The sequence below is a fragment of the Pezoporus wallicus genome, unplaced genomic scaffold, assembly GCF_028554395.1.
Source record: "Pezoporus wallicus isolate ANWC-B61680 ecotype Strahan unplaced genomic scaffold, APGP_CSIRO_Pwel_v1 contig_2870, whole genome shotgun sequence".
Classification (NCBI taxonomy): domain Eukaryota; kingdom Metazoa; phylum Chordata; class Aves; order Psittaciformes; family Psittacidae; genus Pezoporus; species Pezoporus wallicus.
Window position 1 is genome coordinate 1090988 of NW_026636990.1, and position 26618 is coordinate 1117605.

At 39.2% G+C, this 26618-nt stretch overlaps 1 protein-coding gene across 5 annotated transcripts in view; it reads left to right on the plus strand.

Moving 5' to 3' along the window:
* GPBP1 (GC-rich promoter binding protein 1) overlaps positions 1–25025 on the plus strand; it is a 36670-nt gene extending 11645 nt beyond the window's left edge. For 3 of the 5 annotated variants that reach the window (XM_057402678.1, XM_057402679.1, XM_057402677.1), the window contains exons 4-13: positions 3835–3954; positions 9166–9289; positions 10521–10744; positions 11401–11467; positions 13640–13824; positions 17325–17465; positions 18490–18654; positions 21238–21422; positions 23827–23929; positions 24553–25025. In XM_057402678.1, coding sequence (XP_057258661.1) covers positions 3892–3954; positions 9166–9289; positions 10521–10744; positions 11401–11467; positions 13640–13824; positions 17325–17465; positions 18490–18654; positions 21238–21422; positions 23827–23929; positions 24553–24711 — 1416 coding nt within the window. In that variant the 5' untranslated portion in view covers positions 3835–3891 and the 3' untranslated portion in view covers positions 24712–25025. Of the gene's footprint in view, positions 1–3834; positions 3955–9165; positions 9290–10520; positions 10745–10792; positions 10885–11400; positions 11468–13639; positions 13825–17324; positions 17466–18489; positions 18655–21237; positions 21423–23826; positions 23930–24552 lie in introns of those variants that run through there. The other 2 variants (XM_057402680.1, XM_057402681.1) reach the window with 2 other exon arrangements.
* Positions 25026–26618: the final 1593 nt, after the last annotated feature.

The window sequence follows — 26618 nt, forward strand, 5'->3', positions numbered from 1 at the left end:
GGGTCTATTTTGAGTTTGTGCTGGTAGGGAATGATGACTTAAACATTCAGTGTTAAATTTTGGGCCTACTCTTTTGTTACCAAGAGAGTTTCTGAAAGGGATGGAATCATGTTTGGATCTGTGGTTTTTATCTTGATAAGCTTTCTTCTGATAACATTATTAATGCAGGGAGTACATAGCTGGTTTATCAGTGTTAATGAATAGCAGTTGATCCTTTGTGTGGTGTGTACCTAAAAGAAGATTCGCTAGCAGACAAATGGGTTCTTCACATCTGTTATAATTAAAGCAGTTCCTTGTAAATGCTTGTGTGAGTGCATACTGACTACAATTCTGTTAAAGTACTTCAGATGTTTTTGGTTTTAATTTAGAAGTAGTTCTATGTTTCTGAAAGGCAGAAATGCTCTTCCAAAGTAAATTGCTGATCAGTGTTACCTCTTTGCCTTAGTGGGTCCTCAATTTCTGTAAAGGCAGCTCTTGTTTGATCTAGCTCTTGTCAAGCTAGAAGGATGTATCAGTAAATTCCTAGAGAAGTCTCTCCAGTATTTTTATTGATAACTTCAGTTATGAAATAGAGTGGTTGCTTATTAAATTTATAGATAGTACAAATCTGCATAGAGGTTGCAAGTGCTTTGGTGGACACGGAATGCAGAAAGTCTCTGACTGCTGAGGGCAGCTTAGGTAATGGACCTAAATAGCAGGAAAAAAGACCTGGTAGAAGGAACTTCCTAGTGGGGTGACGTGTTGCAGAATAATGTGGTAGTTTCAGTTGTTGGTCTAACTTATGTTGGAAAGCAAGCAAGGAAGGAACAAACTGGTATTTGGCAACCAAGCTGATAATGAAGTGTTCAAGCATAGTAAATCCCGCCTGTGGCAGTGGAGCAGTCTTGCTGGCATCCTGTTCTCACTTTCTGTGATCTGTTTTCAATTTACCAAGAATATCTTCCGGAGAAGGAAGAGTATCTTAGAGCTGTCAGTCATCAAAACAGAGCTCATGCTTGTAATTAAAATGTTTTTATATTAAAATACATTCTAGGACAAACTCATTGGCAACATGAGAAAGGAGCATCTGTAAGCATTTGTATGGAACATGGAACCAGCAACTTAAAGCTGGGAGGGCTATGTACTCTAAGATAAGAGTTTTAAAAAAAATGCTATTATTTGTCCTTTCCTGATCTGCTGACTGTTTTCCAACTTAATTGTGGCTAGGGTGTTTCTCCTTATTAGTAAGGTTGAATAGTGAAAATAGTTGATTTTCCCATGTCCAATTGCCAGACCAATAATATGTACAATCAGATGGGAGAAAGTGTTTTTTTTTTTACTTCTGTGGTGTGGAGATCAGTATCCTCAATGGTTGTTTTTTTTTGCTAATCTTTAGCTGTAGACCTGTGAAATTGGTCAGATTTCTAAAAATACATCTGTGCTTTTATTACCACTGCTCTTTTATCATAATCAGTTGGAAGAATTAGGCCTAAAAGACTTTTTGTTTTATGCCCTTACTGAAATTTACAGATATTCTGCTACTGCCTTTATGCTCTGAGTATTGTGCAGTTTTTCCCCAGGCCCCTGTCTTTACCACTTCATTATATGGCGTTGTAGGAAAGGGATTGACTCACATGATAGAGCAGCACCATTAAAAACCTTTTCTAGAGTTTTTAGCTGAAGAACTGAGAACATGACAAAGACTTGACTCTGCTTCTAGAATAATTTTTGCAGTAAGAAATATACACCCAATATCAGTGGGCTGTGGACAAAGCTCAGTTGAAAACAACTTTCCAGTCCTCAGATGCTTGGTGATCACCAAATCTTGCCTGAGCCTGTGATTTGTAAGGAAAAGGTAAAAGGTAGGAGTGTTAATGAGTAAGAATAAGCTCTCTTCATGGCAGTTGGATATATAGTGGAAGCTTGAATAGTTTTCTAAAAACAGTAATGACTGTAATGACCAGTGGATATATTTGGAAGCTTGACTAGTTTTCTAAAAACAGTAAGTTGAGTTTATTAAGAAATAACATTGTTGGTGCCTTTTTTGTCTCGTACATAATGGCCAATTCACCAATAACTTGGTGAACTTATATCCTTCGTTTTGTTCTTATTTGGTATAAACCCAATCTCTCCCCTTGTTTTTCAGACTGTAAGTACTTTGGAATGAAGGTTCTGTTCTTGTTATGCTTATCTTCCAGTGTTAATACCTGTCTTGATCCTTTCTAAAGATTTCATGATTCTCCTGCTTAATACCTGTCTTGATCCTTTCTAAAGATTTCATGATTCTCCTGCTTGGATAGGAGGACTGTATCGGAGGGAAGGAGAAAAAAGTTATGAGTTGCATTCTGCTCACATTTAATTTGCTGTTTCTTAATGTAGCATCTCTTGTGTTCATTCATCTGTAAACACACACCCATTTCTGCTTATATACTACTGTTGAAGATGAAAGTGAACTGGGCTCCTGTTAGAAAGACAAGCCATTTTTTGTGTTGGTTCTGTGACTAGATCTTTTCTTCATTTGTGTTTTAGTAGTCTGACACAGTTGCATTCTTTAGAAAATTTCTCTGAAATTTTTGTTGAGATTAATTTAGAAGAGAGTGTTGGATGATTTCACAAGAATAATTTGAAATGTTATTTGGGTGAGATACCTTTACACTTGTGTCTGTTTTGTACATCTCACCTTACGGTTTAACTCTGGTATTAAGAGACACCTAAAAAACCTATGTATGAGCTCACAGCATAAAGAAGAACTGGCAGCTCAAGTAAATGCAGTTTAATGCTTACAGATGTGTTAGGCTTCCATTTAGAAGCTGGAACATTCTCATCTGTCACTGGAAATCTGCATTAGCCTGGTTCATGCCAGAATACAACAGTTATGAGTTACCAAGTTCAGATTACACAGCTCATGCTAATACGTTACAGCAGCCTTAAAGTGAACTATGTTAGTTCTCACTTAACAGATATGTACTCTTGAGCAGAGATGTGGAATACGTGTTTATTTGGGTTTCCCTATGAAATGCATGTGGGTGTTCGTTATGTTTTTATTAGCTGTATTTCAAGTAGTATGTATATCATACTTAAAATATTTTTGCATCATTGGCAATATTTCAGTCTCCAGCAGGCAGTGTTTCATCCATTTCTTTCCTTTCTGTGCTATAGCTCAGCTTCAGGTAATACAGTTCATATTATCTTGCATTCTCTTGCTTATTGAGAGATGTTTTCCTACCTGTGGGGTAAGCGTGGGGTAGAAAAAGTATTCTTATGTTTTAATCTTAAGCCATTGCTTCCTCTTGCCCATTTTCAAACTAGAGAATTTTACTGGATTTGACAGTGTTTTTTTGACACATAGACTGTTTCTGTTGATTCCAGAGATAATACGGGATTTGTGGTGGCCCTGAGCATCTATTTTTTTCATAAGGAAACTTAATATAGCCTTTAAGACTAACTTTCAGGGGCTAGTTACATCAGCTTCTTCTAGTAAACTGATTAAATACCTCCTGAAATCCATTCTAGATAGTACCAGAAAGTATTTCAACAAGGTAGTTCTGCCACAGTTTTCTGGATCAGACCTTACACAAGACGTTCCATTCCATTTATAAGAGGAAATAAAGGATTAAATGTTACAGCTGTATTTTCATGATACCTATGATATATTTCATTAGTGTGACACTTTGGTAGTAAAAGCACAAATGTGGTGCAATAAATGAGATGAGGATACTTAGATTCTAAACCAGATCTGTGTGAGAAAATCGTAACAGAAAGCAGAACGGAAATAATAATTGAAACACCACAAGTGTAATCCTTTTGTAACATAAGCATCTGAAGAGTATTTATTTCTTGTTTGTACAACTACAGGAACTTGCCATGAGGTGTTGAAGCCTTGTTTCATTGATTCGAAGAGACTGGACCTAAATGGCGCAGCATGACTTTGCTCCAGCCTGGCTTAATTTTCCTACTCCACCATCATCAACAAAGGTATGTTCTCCATTGCTCTTTTCAAGAGGCACTCTCATTATTAGAGAGGTCTAAGTGTCATAACCTCAATCATAGTGAAAAATGCAAATTTCCTTGTGAATAGGATGACAACAGATATTACTTGGCAAGTCTTCTTGTTGGGATTTAAGTAGCTGTGCTGTGCTTGTAAAGCTCATACTCAGAGATTTTTGCTTGAGCAGCTGAATGGAAAGAACTGTGTGCCTGGCTGTATTATCAAAGCTGTTACTGAATTAAGATTGCCTTCATTAGGACTTTAAAATTAATTATTTTGTGCTAGAAGTACCAAGGCAGAGACATGTGCTTGATGTTCTTGCTTCTGATTTTGCTCTGTGTCCTAAAGTTTTACAGATGTGTTATCCTGTCATCTAAGTGACTAAAAAACCAGCTTTTGAAATAGACCATGACCTTCTGAAATGGCTTCTCATTTGCTGGTGGGATGCTTCTTACTGCAGGTGGAGTGTAGAGCTTAAAACTAGTTATGTATCTTCACTCCGGTTGTTTCATCTAGATTACTGTTTCGTTATACAATGGGACAGTTAGTTTGGAAAGAGGAAATAGCAATCTCTGAATCTTTAGGATTTGTAAATATTCTAGGATGTCATCAGTATATCTTATCTCATAAATGTTTTTTTTTTTTCTGGCCTATCCTGATCTTTCTTAATTTGTGTGAATGCAGAAGGAGAAGGCAGCACTGGATATTCAAACTGTCATCTATTTCCTTGTTTGTAGACCTTTTTTCATTGTAATCTTTTGAATCTAATATCCATACCTGCAGCTATGAAGGTGGCGTTGCCTTACTTTAATGTATTCATACAAGTTTCTTTCTGTCTTTCATGTTCATGGGAAAAGTTCAGCTTTTATAAATTTACAGAAATAGGCTTCTTGTGCTATTGTTAATTGCACAGTTAGCTGTGTTACTTCAGTTAGCTATCAGTATTACTTATGATCCCATTGCTTTGCTTACGTATGTCTACACACATGTGCGTACGTGTGTGCATTTTCTTTAGTCAGGTCGTTGAATGTCCTTATTCATATTGCTCTACTTACATTTCTTCTACACTGACCTAGTTAGCTTCTTGCAGCTTTCCTGTAGTCTGTCAGCAACCCAGTTGCTGTTCTGGGAATATTGAGCCCATCTCGTTACAATTGGTTCCTGTGATCTGTTTTTGTTCCACTTGATTTCTGATATGTTCAGCTATTGTGGTTGGCTTTTTACAACTTAATACATTTTCAACTGGAAAAGTAATCAGAGCTTAGTTAAATATGGTGTCACAGTTACAAAGCAATCTTCACCATGTATCTTAAGAGTCTGCTGGAAAAGCATAACCTGCATGCTTAAAGTGTAAATACAGCCGGAAAAAGTTCCAGAGCTACTCCAGTACCTCTCAACTGTATCTGAGTTATGGGTTGTATTTGACACCTCATTCCTGAATTGTGTGAAATACCATTGAAAGCATATGTTGTGTATCCTTTTCCATGACACTTCAGCTCAAGAAATTCAGATAGATTTTCTTTAACCTCTTCCAAAATCTCGAGTTTTATGCTTTCTCCATTATATTCTTTGTACTTCACCTGTTTGAAATGCAGCTTATTTGCCTGTGTCACTGCCTTACTTAGTGACCAGCATTCTGTGGTACGCAGCATGTTTGGCTATTAAATGCTTGCTGTCTTTTGGTCCTACCCATTGTGTAGCCACTCTTAGTTTACAGAATAAAGCATTTCCTGTCATTCCTCTACCAGACAGGTCTTAAATATTGTGGCCCCTTCTCCTCTCCATTTCCTAAAACAGATGTTTATTTCTATTTCCCATACATATCAACAAAGCATCTGAAGAACAGATAATAGGGATGGAGATGAAGAGGAAAAATGGGGTGAGGAAGGCAAGGTGTTTCATGTTTCATGCAGAATGGAGCTGGGGTGAGGCTGTGGTATCAATGATGTTCAGACTTGAGAAATGAAACTGCTCTGTCAGTTTTTATTTCTCTGAAGAGGCACTTAGAGAAATTGCATCTTTAGGAGTTTGGTTTCCCCCTCAATCCTGGATAGCTGGGGCTTTTCCTTACATAGGTAAAAGCTAGCATTAGAAAAAATGTGATGCCAGGAAGCTGGGATTGTGAATGAGCTTTCTTAATGTGACAGGTACAGATTACAGCTTGACTGAAATCCATCTCGCCTATTGCTAATGATTTCCTTTTAAGGATAAGCTTTTATAATGTCATCTCCCCAACACTTACATAACAAAGTCCACTTACAGCTGGGTATCCATTGCTAAGTAGCTTTTGTTCAGGTCTGGAACTATTTGTGTCCGTGCAGTATTGCAGTTGGGCAGAGGTAAATGGGAAGGCGTTGTGAATAGTGAAACCACCGTGGGACACAGACAAAGCTTTTCAGAGAGGACTGCTGTAAGATATGTATGGGAAGATTGTAGATGGACTGGTAAACTCGTTTTTTGCAAACTTCTACTATATGTTCAGCAATAAGAAGACTACTTTTTTATATTTCAGGAATGTGTGTTGCTTGTTTACTTCCTTGTCTGACTGAAACTAGATAATTTCTCAACTTCCAGAAACTGCCAGTAGGTTGGGTTCCTGTTGGTGACAAAGTGTATGGTAATCTCTGCCACAAGAGGCTTGATAGGCTAATACCTCCACCGTGTGGGGAAAGTGCAAACTGCACTGTCTTTGCGCAAAATGCAGAGACTTCAGATTCGTTATGTCTTGTGCAACACAAACACTACGTATAAAATGCTGTCAGTTATACTTCGGGAAAATTTGATCGTTCTTCAGAGTTCATAAAAAATATCTGAACTACAAAGGCAGTGTTAGAAGGTTGTTGCATGTAAACAAACACATGAAGTTATCTTCAAAAATGCCATCATGATCAAGAGATCTGGAGCTTTCTGAAACTTTGGGAAAGCTTATTCAAAACATATTATAAGGATTTTTTTCTTTTTTTTTTACATAAATATTTGAGATTCATTGTCATAATTTTTCAACTACTTAGATCTTTTGATAGTTTCTTGTGGTTTTCTGTTTTTTGTCTCTCTTGAAGTTTGTCAAGGAAATAATTTGCTTCCCAGGTCTCAAATTGAGAGGGCAGCCCCTCATTTGAGCAGTGAATTTTGAATAGCACCTTGAGCTCTGGTAGGGCATTGTCGTGGTTTAAACCCAGTCAGGTAACTTGTTCACTCACTCCCAGAGAGTGGTGCCGAGCTGACAACAATCGAGGTCCGTGTCCCCCCCCCCCCCCCCGGGGTTCTCCCCTTCCCCGCTCCCTGAGGAACAAGGAGGAGGATCAAAAAAAGTGCAACTCCCACGGGTTGAGACAAGAACAGTCCAGCAACCAGTGTACACAAATCACCACCGCTACTATCAACTACAACAATGATATGGGAAAATAACAAGGGAAGAGAATACGATACCACCGGCCAAGAAAACGAGTTCCACCCGGAAGCCCGTGTCCTTCAGGGTAACTCCCAGTCACCCCCCACCCCGGCCATGACGTGCTGTGGTATGGAATACCTCCCTGGCTAGCTCGGGTCAGGCGCCCCGCGTCTGTGTTTCCTCCCGGCTTCCCCTCCCTGGCAGAGCATGAGCCTCACAAAGTCCTTGGTCAGGGTAAACATCACTTAGCAACAACTGAAAACATCGACTTCACCAACACTGTTCTCAGGCTGGAAGTCAAAACACAGCACTGTACCAGCTACCACAAAGGAAAAAAAAAACATGACTGCCACTGCTGAACCCAGGACAGGCATTGTCAGTAGAACTTGGCTATCTTTTTTAATTTGACTGAATATTTTTCCCAAAGTAATTCAACTTACTAATGTGATTTCCTTCCTCACTCCCCTTTCCCCCTCACTGTGATCAGTGCAGTACTTCAGATATTAGTAAAGCTCAATTAGATGTTAATGGATAATAACTGTTGAAATAAAGTTGGGGCTTATATTCTCAGGCATATACCATTACTGCTATACTTTTTGTCCTGAGTGTTATTTAGTCTGGAAAGGGAGTGAGCTTCAGGCAGTGAAGTTGATACTTTGAGTGCAGTGAAGTTCATACTTCTTCATTAAGCTTAATTTGCTGACACAGTACATTTCCACAAAGCTGTGTGTTTATGCATTTGTATCCCTTAATGCCCTGGATTGTGTTGATCCCGTGTGCATGTTGACATACATGTGCATGGTGAGTCTGCTTGGAAGGAAGGGGGCTTTGCTTCATGTTCACCGAAGGCTGGCTGCGTGGCAGGGAGATGCCGGATAACACAGCCCTCCGCTGTCACTCACTGGGAGATGTGTTGTGTGAACAGCAGTAAGACTAAGCACTGCTTTTGCAGAATGAAAATATTTTCTTGAATTTTTAAGATGGAACAGGGAAAGAGATACATTACAGTATTAAAGGAATAAAGCCAGAAGTAGCAGGGAGCACAGCTGCCATAAGACATGGTCTTTTTTGGTTTAATCCTCTCAGGTATGAGTTTGAATCAGGATGTGTCAGTGCTGTTCTCAATATAAGGTTTTTTAAGTTTCCAAAGTACTTCCTACCGATGTATTAAATACTTTAAATTTCTACCATGCCTACTTACAAGCTGATAATTTGAAGTATACTTGTATACTTTAATTTGATCAGCATGCTGCTGACTCTAGGTTTTATTTGTATTTCATAACTAGTTGCATGTGCCTTATTAAGTTATAATGACAAGATTAATAAATTGGGCCTTTTTTGGGTGGAAGTGACTTCTTGCTTTCTGTGGAACGCATATGTGTAGCCTCTGACCAAAATTATGATCTCAGACTTCTTTTCTGCTCTCCAAGCTGTGATGTGCTCTCCTTTCTTACCTTTTTTTTTTTTTTTATTATTTTTTCTCTGCTGCAGCACATATCAGTTGTGCTCTGTCCTGCTGCCAAAACAAAACAGACACTTGGATTTTTTACCTTGTGTCAGAAGCGTGGTCCTTGACGCTGTGTCAGTGTCCTGGGGCAGAAGGTACAGCTTCCACTTTCTGGTGTGGGAGATGTTGACATAGCTCTGAACATAGGTATCCCTTATGGCTGCTGCACTGCCTGTCATTAAAGGTCATTTTAAAAATGAATTGCATGTATACTATGAGTAATGTGCATGTTATGGTTCTGATAGTTCAGTTTTGTTATTAATCAGATGTCTCAGGTCTACTGCTTGTGCTCCTTTACAGTCAACACTGAATTTTGAGAAACATTCTGAAAATTTTTCGTGCACAGAGAATCGTTATGAAGCAAATCGCAGAAGACACAACTCTTCAGATGGGTTCGATCCTAACGTTGGACGGGCTAGTGGAGGTATAATTTAGTTTTCATGGAACTTTTTGAATACTTAATATTGCTTTGTAGCAACTTTAGACAGAAAAAAATCTGATGACGAGGTTGTACAAGGACAAATATAAGATTTTGCAGCTCTGTAAACACAATCCAGGGGTGCAGCACAGGCTGGGATTTACCTGTCTGGGGAACAGCACTGTGGAAAGGGACCTGAGGTTCTTCATGGGCAGTTAAGGGCAATGTAAGCGTACAGTGTACTGCTGTGGCAAAGAAAACCAACAGGATGCTAGTTTGTATCAACAAGGGGATCACCAGCAGAGGTAGATGACATTATCCCACTCTACTCTGCACTTGTCCGGTCACACCTGGAATACTGTGTTCAGTTTTGGTCCCTGCTATACAAAACATATGTGGACAGGCTGGAGAGGATCCAAAGGGCCGCCGAGATGATCCAAGGACTGGGAAGCCTGGCGTATGAGGACAGACTGAGAGAAGTGGGTTTGTTCAGCCTTGAGAAAAGAAATCTCAGGGGAGACCTTACCACCATATTCCAGTATTTAAAGGGTGTCTGCAAAAAAGATGGAGACTCCCTTTTTACAAGGAGTCACATGGCAAAGACAAGGGATAATGGGTACAAGATACTCTTGAGAAGATTCTGACTCGACAGGAGGAAATTTTTTCACAGTGAGGACAATCAGCCACTGGAATAATCTTCCTAGGGAGGTAGTGGGTTCCCCAGCGTTGGACACTGTTAAGATTCAACTGGACGGGGTGCTGGGCTGTCTTATCTAAACGGTGCTTTTGCTGAGAAAGGTTGGACCAGATGATCCTTGAGATGGATTCCAACCGGGTATTCTGTGATTCTGTGATAGCTCTCCTATGCTAAATTATTATTCTGTAGTATAATAGAGGTAATGGGAAGACTGATCTTTTGGGGGAGGATGTGAGGACTAGGGCTGGTTAAAAGTAGTGCGCTTCCACGTGTATTTCTCTCTTAAGAAGAAAAGTATCAAGTTAATACTCTAGCCACCAGTATGTGAACGAACAGCTATCACTCATCAAGGAGAATGACTTGGTTTGCAATTGAATTACTGTTTTCTTTCTCTGGAACTGTTTTGTAAGATTTTTCCCTGCTGCTCATAAGAATATCTCATCCCAGAGTACACAGCTGCTGACTTAGCTTCTTTAATAATTTTGGAAGAGTAGAATATTATTCTGAATTGTTTGTAATTACATTTCTATAAAATCTAAGGTTATTTTGGAAGAAAAGAGAAGACTGGTTGGCGTTCACAAGGCAGAAATTTTACTGAAAATTTAAACCATCACGGAGGGTACTATGGTGGAAGTTCCCGGGCTTGTACCAGCGCTTTCCACTGTGGCAAAGGCCAAGGACTGCATGAGAACAATGTACCTGATAACAAAACTGGAAAAAAGGAAGACAGAGGAGTACCCAAGCAGTTTGAGCCTGAGGATTTTGTAAGTTAATTGTAATTATAATTTTAATTTTAATAAACAAGGTTTCATTGTTTCTGCAAGTGCCATTTTGTCCATTACAAGCTGTTTCTTGAGATTTAACCAGTTTCAGATCATCATACAAGGGATCACCCTACCCATAGGTGGGAGGGTGCTAGTCATTTGTCCGTTAACTTGTTCGTCCTTTTATATCCAGCTTTTATCATATGCTTTTTATTGTCACTTAAGTGTTCAAGTGAAACTACAGTAGGGTTCCACTTTACTGTGGTATGTGTATGTATTAAATGCTACACAGTTACCTTACTGGAAATCTGAAGTACTAACAAAGTGATGTTTCTGCCAGGGGCTATTTGAGATGCCGTGCTTCAATGTAAAATTGTAGAATGTAAGAGGAACATGAACCTCCTCTTTGAAGTACATCACTGTTTTTTGCTTTCTCTAGGCAGTTCATGTAATGGTATTGACTGCTGCCTGAGATGTTTTGTTGGGGATGAGAAATAAGTGAGCACTGACCTATTTGGATCACAGGGAGAAGTGTCTAGTCTGTTTCCATTTAAAAATCTTTGACAGCAGAGGTCATACTGCTGTTATCATTGTGATTCTTTATTTCATTGGTCCCAGAATTCAGTACTTATTTAATAATGATAACTTTCTTTCAGCCATCTTTGAACCCTAAATATGAGAGGGAACCAAACCAGAATAAATCTTTTGCAGCAGGTGTATGGGGTGAGTATTTTTTATGTTTTTAAATATAAAAATGTAGTGGAAATGTGAAGTTGTTTTATTTGAAACAGGATTTTTTTTTTCTTAAAATTATAAAGTTACAGCTTTAAATTACAAAGCTATAGGTTGAATTTGAGGAAACATCTATATTATTACAGTGTAAGTATCTTTTAGTATGTTAGAGGTAACAGTTCTATTTGGATGTCAGTCTGTTGGTGTGTAGATGCAGCCACAGCTAGGATTCTTTCCCAGGACAAGTATACATCTTTTTTTGTAAAGCTGTCAAGAGTTTTTTCTTCACTTTGTTTTCAAGAGGAAATGCAGTGAAGGTGGGTTACCTAAAGTAGTGATGTGATTGTAGTTGAAGACTGTGAAAGAATGCTTCATGACCGATTAGAGCTGTTGAAAGAGTTTGGAGAGGAACCTGGGAGGTTTGGGAAAAGCATGTTAGCTTGCAGAGATTTAAAGTCACTTCCTGAAAGTAAGTATCTTAAGCTGTTGGTTGTGCTTATGAATTACTTGTACAAATCCAGTCCTGAGAACTGAAGTGTAGTCTGGATTGCCTTCTCATTTCACTTGATTAAGTTTGCTACCACTTTACAATTCTGTGGGCTTAATGTAGTTTATTTTTCATTCTTCAGAAGGTGGCAGCTTAAACTGCACAGATTTTAAAGTAATAAACCTACTGAAAATAAGCAGCTTTTTCTTTAGGAAGAAATAACTTTAATTAAACAAAAAAGCTACTACCTAAACTGTTGCCAATGCTGAGATCTTAAATGATACTTTTGTTTGCTGATTCTTTTTCTCATACTTCTCCAGTATGTTTTGCACTCTTAGATAGTACTAGGTGTAGATCAGCCCCTCAATATAAATATCTAACTGCTAAGAACTTTTTCTGAAGCCTGAAAATTGGACTGATTTCCAGTTCTGTGTGTTTAGCAGTTTTCTTGTGAAAACTGGGGAGGACAGCTACCCCTTTAAAAAAGAGCGACAATGACTAAATTGTTTCCTAACCAAGTTGGGAATAATTACAGACCAATTTGAGAGGTTTGCAACCTTTGCAGCACTCTGGCTGTGCTGCTGCATGATGTGGCATAGCTTGACCTGCAGGAGGGCAAGCTTTCCAAGCTTTTTGGATCTCACTGTTCACAAGCAAAGGAAGGAACATTTCTGTTAGCTAAATAAAATAAAGAGAATGGTTTACTTCGAAAGGCACCTTTAAGGACCATACAGTCGAACCTGTAAGCTACAGTGCGGTGCTTTGTTACGTCTTAGAGCTTGGTATCTTGCTATATTACAGCTCTGCGATTGCAAATCTTGTTTTGTAATTGAAAAACTTAAGGCTACTATTCCCTTTTAAAGGCAGCAGTAGGACAGGAGAGATGTTAACATCCCCTTCTAATACCTGTTAAAAATGTGTGCTTCTATTAGATTTCATTTTACATTGTATATATGTGATGGCAGCATGCAAGTATTATGGAAAATGCTCCATTTAACATGGAAATGTAAGCTTCACATGTTCTGTTTCATTTATCTGAGGTGTGGAGATAGAGAAACTGGTCATTACTGTCGTCTACAGTAGTGCACATACTTATCTCTCATTTATGGAGCCTCAGAGGGGAGCATTTGGCTCTAAACTGACCTGTTAATATTTAAGTAATGTTTCTTGTAGTAACCTTAAAGAGCAATATGAAAACCATAATCTCTTTTAAATACTGTATAACTAGCAACAAATAGTAGTATTTGGATTTTAGATTTGCAAACAAGAACTGTGTAGCTGGCTACTGTGAAGAATATCTTTACTTTCTGAAAGTCAAATTGCAGCCTTGCTAAGTAAAATATTTTAGAAGTATGATTTAGCGTAAGGTGTCCCTGCCTACGGCAGGGGGGTTGGAACTAGATGATCTTAAGGTCCTTTCCAAGCCTAACTGTTTTATGATTCTATGAAATGCTGGTTGTAGAAAACGGAACAGAATCTGCCTTTATCCTGGTTTGCAGAGTGTGTCATTTGTGGAACTAATACTGGACTACGTTCTTGATTTATGTCTGTTTCCTTTGGACCATATGGCTACAGTACCTAATGAAGTAGAAATTTAAAACCATATACAGAAGCATGCACACACATGCAAACATATATATATATATATATATATATATATATTTTTTTTTTTCCAGAATACCCTTTGAATCCTAAATCTAGATGTCAGAGAATGCTGGTCATTAAAAAGGGCACTACAAAAGAAGTGCAGATAACTGGATTCCCAGTAGTAGGAAATCTTCATTCACAACCAGTAAAAAATGGAACTGGCACAAGTGTTTACAAAGGATTAGTCCCTAAGCCTGTCACTCCAGCTGTAAAGGTGAGTCTTGGATATATGGATACATTCATGGATACATGAACAGCATACTGAAACAAATGATTCTTTAGTTCCGAATGTGCTTATTTCACCCTAAGAGTACTGTTCCGGAGTACTATGCTTCTGGCTCTTGGTAAGTTCAGCACACCCTAAAAGTGAACGGAAACAACTTTTTGTCACTTCTCTTTTTAAACTTTACTGTACTTTGCTCTTTCTTTGTTTCTCATTTACCTTTTTTGAGAAGTGCAAAAGCTGTACAAGTGAGAGCGAAAAGGCTGTTTTTAATTTATGGAATAGCAATGTCTTTCATTTATACAATTTTTAACAGAATAGACAGTTACTGGAAAGAGATAGCCAGCATAAAAATATCTTCAGAATTTTAATTTATCCCAATTATTGATAGATATATTGCAACCTGTTAGTGTCATTCTGGTCCCTTGCTAAATGCAACTTTCCATGTTCATCTTTAGATTGTTTCAGGAATTTTTCTGTGCTCCTGAGAGCGTATAGAATCATAAGAGTCATAGAATAGTTAGGGTTGGAAAGGACCTTAAGATCATCTAGTTCCAACCCCCCTGACATGGGCAGGGACACCTCACACTAAAACATATCACCCAAGGCCTCGTCCAGCCTGGTCTTGAACTCTGCCAGGGATGGAGCAGTCACAACCTCCTTGGGCAACCTATTCCAGTACCTCACCACCCTAGCAGGAAAAAATTTCCTCCTTATATCCAATCTAAACTTCCCCTGTTTAAGTTTTAACCCGTTACCCCTTGTCCTGTCATTACAGTCCCTAATGAAGAGTCCCTCCCCAGCATCCCTATAGGCCCCCTTCAGATACTGGAAGGCTGCTATGAGGTCTCCATGCAGCCTTCTCTTCTCCAGGCTGAACAGCCCCAACTTCCTCAACCTATCTTCATATGAGAGGTGCTCCAGTCCCCTGATCATCCTCGTGGCCCTCCTCTGGACTTGTTCCAACAGTTCCATGTCCTTTTTATGTTGAGGACACCAGAACTGCACACAATACTCCAGATGAGGTCTCACGAGAGCAGAGTAAAGGGGCAGGATCACCTCCTTCCACCTGCTGGTCATGCTCCTTTTGATGCAGCCCAGGATACAGTTGGCTTTCTGGGCTGCAAGTGCACGCTGCCTGCTCATGTTCATTTTCTCATTGACCAACACCCCCAAGTCCTTCTCTGCAGGGCTGCTCTGAATCTCTTCTCTGCCCAACCTGTAGCTGTGCCTGGGGTTGCTCCCACCCAGGTGTAGGACCTTGCACTTGGCATGGTTAAACTTCATGAGGTTGGCATCAGCCCACCTCACAAGCATGTCAAGGTCCCTCTGGATGGCATTCCTTCCCTCCAGCATATCAACTGAACCACACAGCTTGGTGTCATCGGCAAACTTGCTGAGGGCGCACTCAATCCCACTGTCCATGTCAGCGACAAAGATGTTAAACAAGACCGGTCCCAACACTGATCCCTGAGGGACACCACTCGTTACTGGTCTCCAGCCGGACATTGAGCCATGGACCACAACTCTTTGCGTGCGGCCATCCAGCCAGTTCTTTATCCACTGAGTGGTCCATCCATCAAATTGATGTCGCTCCAATTTAGAGACAAGGATGTCATGTGGGACAGTGTCGAACGCTTTGCACAAGTCCAGGTAGATGACATCAACTGCTCCACCCCTGTCCATCAGTTCAGGATTTCCCCTTAGTGAAGCCATGCTGGCTGTCACCAAGCACCTTGTTGTTTTTCATGTGCCTTAGCATGCCTTCCAGGAGAATCTGCCCCAAGATTTTGCCAGGCACAGAGGTGAGACTGACTGGTCTGTAACTCCCCAGGTCATCCATTTTCCCCTTCTTGAAAATGGGGGTTATATTTCCCTTTTTCCAGTCATCGGGAACTTCACCTGACTGCCATGATTTCTCAAATATGGTGGCCAGTGGCTTAGCAACTTCATTCGCCAGCTCCTTCAGGACTCGCAGATGGATTTCATCAGGACCCATGGACTTGTGCACATTCAGATTTTTAAGATGGTCTCGAACCAGTTCCTGTCCTACAGTGGGCTCAAGGTCTTCATTCTCACAGTCCCTGTGTCTGCCTTCCAATACTTGGGTAGTTTGGGCAGAGCATTTGCCAGTGAAGACTGAGGCAAAGACGTCATTCAGAACATCAGCCTTCTCCAAATCCTGTGTAGCCAGTTCTCCCGAGAGCTTTCTGAGGGGGCCTGTATTCTCCCTAGTCTGTTTTTTATTTGATATGTACCTGTAGAACCCCTTCCTGTTATCCTTAACATCCGTAGCCAAGTTTAATTCTGACTGGGTCTTAGCTTTCCTAACCTGGTCCCTACCTTCTTGGACAACATCCCTGTACTCTTCCCAGGCCTCCTGTCCTTGCTTCCAGTTTCTATAAGCCTCTTTTTCCATTTGAATTTTTCTCAGGAGCTCCTTATCCATCCAAGGAGGTCTCCTGGCCCTCCTGCTGCACTTCCTTCTAGTTGGGATGCAGCACTCCTGAGCTTGTAGCAGGTGATCCTTGAATATCAACCAACAGTCTTGGGTCCCCCTGCCCTCTAGGGCTATATCCCATGGAACCTTACTAAGCAGGTTCCTGAAGAGACCAAAGTCTGCTCTCCTGAAGTCCAGGGCAGTGAGCTTGCTGCACGCTCTTCTCACTGTCCTGAGGATCTCAAATTCGACCATCTCACGATCGCTGCATCCAAGGCTGCCTTGGAGAGTCACATTTCCAGCGAGCCCTTCCCTGTTGGTGAGCACGAGGTCAAGCATGGCACCTCTCCTTGTCGGCTCCTCTATTACTTGCAGAAGGAAGTTGTCTTCCACACAATCGAGGAACCTCCTGGATTGCTTGTGCCGGGCCGTACCGTCCTTCCAACATATGTCAGGGTGGTTGAAGTCACCCATGAGAACAAGGGCCTGCGAGCATGAGGCTTTTCCTGTCTGTCTATAGAGTGCTTCATCCGCAGGTTCTCCTTGATCAGGTGGTCTGTAATAGACCCCCACAGTAATGTCTCCCATAGCTATATTCCCTTTAACCCTGACCCACAAACTCTCTGTTAACTGCTCACCTGTCCCCAGACAGTTCCATACTCTCCAGCCTATCCCTAACATAAAGGGCAAGTCCCCCTCCCCGCCTGCCAGGCCTGTCTTTTCTAAAGAGCCTGTAACCTTCCATTCCAACACTCCAGTCATAGGAACCATCCCACCATGTTTCTGCAATGCCTGTTATATCATACCCCCATAGATGTGCACACATCTCTATATGATGGAGTAGTTCCTAACTCTCTAACATTCTACATTAAAAACAGTTTTCTTCTGTTGAAGACATACGTTCATTCTTAATAGTTCAGATATGAGGGTCTTAATTGTTTTTAAATTTTAGTCTTTATATAAAATTTAAACAGTATTTGTGAGTGTGAAGTTGCTCATAAATCCTGTTGTAGTTAATGACTCTTTAAATTCCTGTTTAAATTTTGTTTAGCCTACACAGTGGAAAAGCCAAGCAAAAGAAAATAAACTTGGAAATCTATTTCCTCATGAATCTGCATATGGTGTTTGCAGTTCCAGTCCTATCAAATCAATTGCCAAGGGGTTTACTGTATCACAGAATTCAGTGAAAGAGGTAAAGCAATGCCTGTAGTTTTTATGAAATCTATAAAATGTTTCATTTGGTTAGATAAGGAGATCAATAGATTTTATGCAGAATTGTATTTCATAACTTTTTTCAGAAGGTGTATCACTGGCCTTTAAGTACTGCACAATTTGCTTTGTAAGTTTGATTTGGAGTAAAAATGGTGCGTTAGGACGTATGTCCTGTCTTCAGCAATAGCAGTCATTTTTGTCCTGCTTAGTAGCTGGTGCAGTGCTGTGTTTTTGCCTTTCAGCCTGGGAACAATTCTGATAACGCCAATGTTTGTAGTTGTGGCTCAGTAATGTTTACTCTGACCAAGGACTTTCTGAGTCTCATGCTCCGCCAGGGAGTAGGGGAAGCCAGGAGGAAGCAGAGACAGGACACCTGACCCAAGCTAGCCAAAGGGGTATTCTGTAGCACAGCACGTCATGCCCACTATATAAAGTGGGGGCAGTTGCCCGGAAGGGTTAGATCACTGCTTGGGTGGGACTTCATGTCTGTCCGCTGGTGAGTGTTTGTATTCTCTTCCCTTGCTATTTTGCTTATTGTTATTATTATTGGTGGCAGCAGTAGTGGTTTGTGTTATACTTTAGTTACTGGACTGTTCTTATCTCAACCCGTGGGAGTTACATTCTTTTGGTTCTCCTCCCCATCCCTCCAGGAGCTGAGGGAGGAAGAAGGGGGGGGTGTGAGCGGGCAGCTGCATGATTCTGAGTTACGAGCCGGGCTTAAACCACGACAAATGTGATGATTTTAAACTTCAAAGCTGCTAATAGTATGAAACACTTCAGAAGGCGCACTGTTTGTTAGCAGTGCTCCATAAACCTGCGTTTCTAGGTTTACATGTAAGAACTACATATCCTGAAATACAGGTATCTTTCATCTGCTTTTGGCTGTGGATATATGTAAAATGTGAAGCTGCAGGGACCAGGGAGTCTTTTTGTCTTTCATTCAGAATTTTCTAAATGAACCTAAATTTTCTAACATTCTTTCTTTTTCTGACTCCCTGTATTAGTATAATCGGTCAAATTCTTCATCCCCTGTTGACAAAGTTAGTCAGCCTCGTTTAACGAAATTGACGAGAATGCAGGCAGATAAGAAGAGTGAATTTTTGAAAACATTGAAACAAGATAGAGTGGAAGAGGAACATGAAAATGCAAATGATGCTGCACAAAATAAGGTAGGTTTTCATACCTATTTATTGTATGTATATCTTGTACTACAGCAGTACTTTTCATATGGACCATATACTGGTTTTTATTTTGCTCTAAACAGTTAAGTCATGTTCTGGGATCTCTAAATGAAGGAAAAGAGTTACATTTTGATGAATTTGAAGTTCTTCGAAGTACTGTTCTTCCTCCAGTGCTTGTTTATAGTTTTTTTTATCTTCTGCAGTATCTGTTCATACATGTTAATAGCTCAGGTACATCTGCATCTATAGCAACAATAAAAAGAATAAATTAAGCTTAGTACACTAACATAATCATAGAATTGTTTAGGTTGGAAAAGACCTTTAAAATTGAGTCCAGCCATTAACCTGGAACTGCCAAGTCCACCACTAAACCATGTCTCTAAATGCCACATCTGCACATCTTTTAAATACCTCCAGGGATGGTGACTCAACCACTTCCCTGGGCAGTGTGGTCCAATGACTTCTGATTTCAGAGAAGAAGTTTTTCCTAATATCCAGTCTAAATCTCCACTAGCACAGCTTGAGGCCATTTTCTCTCCTGTAGCTTATTGCCTGGGGGAAGAGACTGACCTGCACCTCACTACAGCCTCCTTTCAGGTAGTTGTAGAAAGTGATCAGGTCCCCCCTGAGCCTTCTCCTCTCCAGACTAAACAACCCCAGGTTCCTCAAACATTCCTTGTGCTCCAGATCCTTCACCAGCTCTGTTGCCTTTTGCTGGAGCTGCTCCAGGACCTCAGCGTTTCTCTTGTAGTGAGGGGCCCAGAACTGAACACAGGATTTGAGGTGCATCCTCAAGTGCCCAGTACAGGGGATGGGCACTTCCTTAGTCCTGCTGGCCGCACTATTTTTGATATAGGCCAGGATGTTGCTGGTTGCCTTGGGTGGTGGATCCCATCTAGCCCCCTCATGGAGGGCAGTATTCCATACCTTGGCTGTTAGTTATCCTACAAAACATTCAGTTGGAAACTTTGGTTCTACTTCTTGAACCGTTTCCTTTCTAGTTAAGAGTGTTTAGGTAGCCAGAAATTCTCCTATCTTGGTCTAATCATAGGAGCAGTTGTTCAATTTCTGCATGTATAAGTAACCTGGGTTTATTTACTAATTGAGAACTCGGGAGGCCTGTTCTGTCAGTATATAATATTTGTCAGGTTTCTTTCAATCTGGATCTCTTTATTGGGTACTCAGCTGTCAGCAGAGAATATTTGTATCAGTGCTACCAGCCACTAACAAGCTGTAAGCATAGTTATCAGACTAGCAGGTGTGGAAAGATGTTAAGTCAGTCATCTGATAGTTGTCCTACTTTCAACATTCATTTTCATGATCGTCAGTAGAAGACAGTGTGCAACTGAGTGGATAACAGTCTTACGTCATCTTCTTGATAGAATTTTAAGGCCTGCAGTAACAGATTTCACCTCTGAAATAAGGCAAATCATAATCAGTAGCTGAATCATGCTTGGAAGAAGCTATTTTTTGCCCTATGTGCATTGAAATTGTTTATAATTTTTGTAAGTTTTGTTTGAGAATCTGAGATCCATTCTTCAGGCATGTGATTTAACAGCTGAATATATGTCTATTGTGATACTTGTTCTTAAGAATTTCTTGCTGAGGATTCTAGAATTTCTGGAGTGGGAAAGAAATGTTAGTGATGGTGTTGATCCTGAATTCTGAAGTATGCTTTCTTGCAAGTGCAGAACTGGCTGACTGAGTGATTGCCACCTTCTGTGGATAGTGCTGTCATATGCCCACGTTAGGGATTTTGTTGTCAAAAAGATGTTAACTAGGTAATCATTATACTCTCCTTTCTGTTTTTATAGTTGGTAGGACTTATGAGGCTATTTGGCTCATTGCATTAAATAAGAATTACAGGTTGCTGAATGAGTAGAATTAAAAGAATCATCACTGGTTTATAGGATTAAAGAGCTTTTAATATTTGAGTGAACCTGAACAATCTGTTTTCTGAACAATCTGTTTCTAAATAAACTTTCTTAATAATTCTTATTTTGTGGCTACTAAGTAACAGTTGCTGTAACTGGGAAGCTGTGGTGAATACATGTGTGTAGGGGAAGTTGTCTGAATTTAAGGAGCAGTACCCTGTCTTCCTGAATGTGTGGCAGGTGAATTTGCTGATTGAATGACTGTCACCTGTCCTATACACTAAGTAGGTTTCACAACTTTAATGCTTTCAAACTCCTCCTGACACACATTTCTGATACCTAATTAGGAACATTGTTTGCAAGTTCACAGATAGATAGCCTGTTATTTTGGTGAGTATGAAAGGCAGCTTAAATAAGTTTGAATTTTAAGATACATTTGAAACTTAATGGAAAAAAAATTGAGGCAGAGCATGGGAGTTACTTTCCATGTTACTTTTTCAGTGGAATAACTTCAGATTTATGTTGTATTCAGGTATTGCAAACTGTAAAAGTATGAACAGGATTACCACAGAGGTAGTATAGAGTGTCTCCATTTAAACTGAACTTAAATGGAATCACTGAATTGCAGCACTTGCAGATGTTAACTTGTGAACAGAATTTCCTTTAAAATTTGCAATATGTAATTATTTTTTGACAGAATGATGAGTCCTTTGACTTGCATAACAGCAACAGTCCTCCTCATGAAAGAGATATAAACAGAAACTTTGGAAATGAAATTCCAGAGGAGAATGCCAGCGCTTCAGTTACATCTCAACAGATCATTCAGTCTTCAGCTTTCCCTCAGGCAGATGCTCTTTCAAGCTCACTTGAGGCAGAGCATAGGTATGTACTTTATATAATATGGAGAGCATAGGTATGTACTTTATATAAGATGGAGAGTTCCTTCATGGTAAGTGAGCATGTCATAAATTCTTACTCGTTAAGTCAGAATCTGAAAACTGAGAACACATAAAATATTTAATGAGCACTGCCAAAGTTTAATTTTTAGACATGTACTAATGTAATGTGCAATATACTTCATTTCCACTAGACTTGAGTGCTGATTTAAACTTGCTTTACTAAAAATTCAGTGTATTTCCTTATAAAGAGATAAACTGCATAGTGAGTTCATCCCTCTGATTTTGGTCTGCATGTCTATGAGGAGCAATGCATGTAACTGCTATTTATATTAATAATCTTTCAATGGCTGCATCTGATGTAAAAAAGAAACTTCAGTGAGTTTTTCCTTGTTAATCATTTCTGTAGCTGACTAGCTGGCAGTGATACACAATATAATGTACTGGAAAAGGAGAAAGTAACTTCAAAAAGGGATTGAAGTAGTTCTGGTATCTCAGAAAAGTAACTGCAGTAGCAGCTGGTGGAGATGACTAGCTTGGAAATCACAGCTCAGTCTGGAGATAATGCTTGTTATGAGCTCTGTCAGATTCCTGCTCTTTCTGGCAACTACAGAATTGCAGTTATTTTGTTTGTTTATAGTGATATAGGTCTACATTGGACTAGAGAACTTTCATATTTTCAGTACCTGCAGAGGAACATTTCATGACCTCTTATCCCTCATGAGTATGGAAAATGAAACGCACCTTGTTTTGTTCCTATTTTCCACCATTGGCTGTGGGAACAGAAATCTTTGACCACTAGAGGCTGCTGCTGCTGACTTTTTTACTAGAAGATAGGAATCCAGTCTAACTCTCATTTTTCAATTCAGGTTATTTGAACGGCCTTCATAGGGTTTCCGTGCACGTCTGTCTTTTGTGGTATACCAGAAAGGGTGTATCTCTGTAATGTCCCAGCCCTTTGGCTGTGACTTCTGCATACATGTAGACAGATGTTACGTGGTAAGCCTTTTTGTAGTAAATTTAACTTGAAGTGGCCAGGTTAACTCAACGGGATACTTGTGCATACCTAGTAACAGTATTGGTGTGTCTTGTACAAAATATATCTTGGGCTTTCCTTCTGCTGGGGAAGTTGCCACAATGCAGCCATCCTGTTGGTGTCAAATTTGCTAATCTGAAGTTTAATTTTTTCATGTAGTTCACCCTTTTAACCATTCTAGAAGTCTTGTATTGTTTTAAAAGAACAGTGGCCCTGCTAACTTTAGACAGCATTGCTTAAATGTTAATTAGCCATTGCCTTAAGTTTAATTTACATTAACAGCAGCTCTGTGGCTGTTCACTTTATTTTACATAATATTTTTAACATTTTATCTTGCTCCAGTAAAATTTTCTAAATCAAATTGCTGTTGCCAAAAAGTAAGTATCATTGAACTGAATTTGGCATTGTGAGTCTTTTTCTGTATGTCTACACAAATGCGTGCATTCACTTGAAAGAGAGTTTTGGATGACTTGCATATTATTTCTGCTGCTTCCTGAGGATTTAGTTGCTCCTGGCTGTCACATTGTCCAATTTGGCCCAAATACTACAGAGAATATAATTTCCATTTCTGTACTTTTTTTCTTGTTTGGTTTGTTTTTTTCGTTTAACAGAGTAATGTTTTTTTCTGTTTCTCCCTTCTACAGTTCCAGACTTTTACTATGAAACATCTTTATTTTCTATGAAATAGCTTTAATTTCTCTCACCATATAAGGTCAAAGGTGCATGGCTTGCCTGAAAAATGTGCTGATCCTTTTTGCAAAAACTTTGCAGCAAGAGAACTTACTGTCTTTGTTGTTAAATGTCATGGTGTCTTCATTCTCATATAACCCCTATTTTTACAGCTGCTTCACATGTAAAACCACTCTCTTCCTGTTCAGATACTGCTGTCGCACTTTGGCACTAGCTAAACCATGTTGATTGTTGCACCTTTGGATATCTTAAAACTTAGTTGTGAGAGGAATCTGTCTCTTCTTTCTTTTCATCGTGTCATGGTTTAAACCCATTTGGTAACTAAGTGTCATGTAGCCACTTGCTCCACCAGAGCAGTTATACAAAGCAAATGCATTCTTAATTTTCCACCTGACACAGATCTCTGCTTGGGAATAAAAGTACAGTTTTTACCCCTTGTAGTGGTAAAGCAGGGTGGTCTGTGAAAGACCTGAGAATTTCTCAACTTTTATGCCTTATTTATCTTTCGTAAGCTTTTTGACCTATCTTTAAGTAAGCATTTGTTCAAAAAACGCTATGGACTGATTAATCCATTTATTACAGATCTTCACACAGATATGTAGGCGCAGCTTGAAATGTCCAAGTGTGTGTAGCAGGTTCCTCACTTTTCCTTTTTAATTTAAAGGTTGTTAAAGGAGATGGGCTGGCAGGAAGACGGTGAAAATGATGAAGCATATGCTCCGCTAACAGAGGATGAGATGAGAGAGTTCCGTGTCATTAGTGAACAGGTAACAGTAATGTTCCCTTATAAACTTGTAATTGGCTACCCTAAATTCCTGTCTTTGAGGAGGATCTGCAGTAATTTTGATGGTTACGGATGTTGCTGTTTCAGTATTGTCCTTTTGGAAGAGTAATTGCTTTAAAAAGATAGGGGACCAGTGCTTATTGTCGGTAAGGCCTATTCTCTGAGTATGAGGGAAAGGAGGGTAAAGGAGCATTGCTTCCGAGTAGTTTCAGAATTGGAGCTGATAGAGTAGCTCAGGCTTTCTAGCTCCTCAGCTTAGCCTGAGGAGAGGGAATTTTCTTCCCAGGTTTTTATGCCATGTCCTTGGGTCTCCAAATCTGAATTGTCTCTGGAAATCAGACATTTAATTCAGTAGTAACAAAGTCTGAAAAGGCAGCCTAGACTTGATTTTTTGTTTTATTTTAGTTAGGAGTGTTGTATATACCTGAATGAGTAAGTCAGGAGGAGCTGGAAGAGGGAACCTTACGTGGTATTAAATAAGAATAGTTGATATTTCTGTAAGTCTACCACAGACTTATTAATTAGAGCATTTGGAATGTTGAAATGCAGCAGGTTGTTGTGTTTAGCTTTTTCTTTCTCTGTACACAACTTGTTTTCTCATTTCAGTTACGAAAAAATGGTCTTCGGAAAACTGGCATTTTGAAAAATAGTCTCATCCGTGATTTTAAATTTAGTCCCTGGAAAACCAGCACTTTCAAACCTGCTCTGGAGAATGAGGATTCAGAGACGAGCAGCAGTGATACATCAGATGATGATGATATGTGAAGATTTCTGTAACATCTGCAGAAGCTGGTTTTGATCTCATGAAAGTTTGGGGTTATATTGTCCAGAAAGATTTTCTGATTTATAATACACACTAGAGAAAAATTGTTGTAACTTTTCTCTGAAGAAAGCAAGAAATGTTGGGTTGGGAACATTACTGTAATTTCTTTGTAAGCAAATGCTGTAGATTGAGGGCTTGGATTGAGCCAGTATTGACCTTCATCACTGAAGCATTTCTGACTAGCTGTGTGACAATGTAACAAAGCAGACTTTTACGTTTAATAATAAAACTTAAGAGCTGTGCAATGTCTTGCAAAGCTTTTGTTTCAAATTTTCAAGTCTGTAAGAAAAAAAGGGCAGCTTGACGCAGCGTTTTGCTTGCCAGGTCATTTCTTTGTTACAATGGAAATCCTTGCGTCCACTTTGTATTCAAAAAGGCAATGTAGCGTGTTGGGTAAAAATGAGCAAAGTGCACTAAATCTCTTTTTCCTAATTGAGCTGTTGTACTGTACTTCTTCTTCCACCCACTTTTCCACCCATAACTGCGCTTTAGCCATTTGTAGTGTAGTAGTTATTAATGGCAAAACCCTATGTTTCAGTTCAAAGTTTCTAGAACAAACCTTTAAACTGAAGGCTTTATGGGGGTATTGTAAAACCCAGAATTCTCACACCAAACACATTTCTTAATGGGAAAATAAACCCTTTGATTTTACTATTCACATACAGGAAAATAATTGTACTGGCTGGATTTGTCTACTACATGGAAAACAAACTGTTTTACGGAGTATTGTCTCAGTGCATAGCAACAAAGGTATTGTTTTTAAATCTGGTAAGTTTTGTTTGCATTTATATTGAATGTACTCTAGCAGCATTGACTGCATTTCAGAATGAGGTAAAAATATTTTCATCTCCATATCTTGCTTTTATAGCAGCAGAAGTATATCTATGCAATAAGCACCTGTTTTGCATATTTGGTGTCAGATTTTTTCTTCATAATTACACATTTTAAAAACAATATTGTATTATTCATAGGTTTATTTGGTTCATTTTAGTTCTTTAAATGTTTTCCACAGGGTTGAACAAACCATTGCATTAATTCATAAGAACAATTGCTCATGGTGATGTCACATACACTTACAGCTAATGCATACATATAGACATTCCCCCTTCAAGATATTTTTGAATTGTAGTATTTCTTATAGTAAGTAAAACTCTAAAGCAAAAATATTTAAAGCTTTGGTTTTATCCATATTTGACTTTTTAAGGAAAAGGCATATATAGGTGGTACCTATCAATTTTTGGCCAAAGGTGGTATGCTTCTTTTCTAAATTATTAATTTAAATAGAGATTTCAAGAGGTCAGTTTTTGTCCTGGAACAGGCATACAAATGTTGATATAGGTAATTGTGGCAAAATGTATTGAAATCACCATTTTCATGTCCAAATAAGAATTTTTTTTTTTAAAGAGATTGCTGCTATATCAGTAATGAGGTCTTTCCTACCAGTTTGCATTTTTTTTTTTTTTGTTTATTTAACCAACATTGACACCTTGCTGTGGTCTGTTCACATCCTAGCAACAGGATCTTTTGCCTATCCAAAGTACTTAGTGGTATGTGGATCACTATTTTTATTACTAAGTGAAAACTTTTTTGCTTTGGTATTTCTCAAAGTGACATGTAGACTTTTTCCCCTCTTTATTTGGTTCATTAACAAATGCCACCTCTATAATTAACCCTTTGGGAAGATACTATAATTGTAGAAGAATTGTGTTACAGTAAGTGTATAAATTCAGGTAATTTCTGAGTTATAATTGAGAAAATTCTCTTCAGAGAAAGTAGAAAAAATAGTTTTATGTGGTACATCTGTTTCACTACTTTATAGCCTGAAACTGGCCATGGAAGCAGTGGTTAC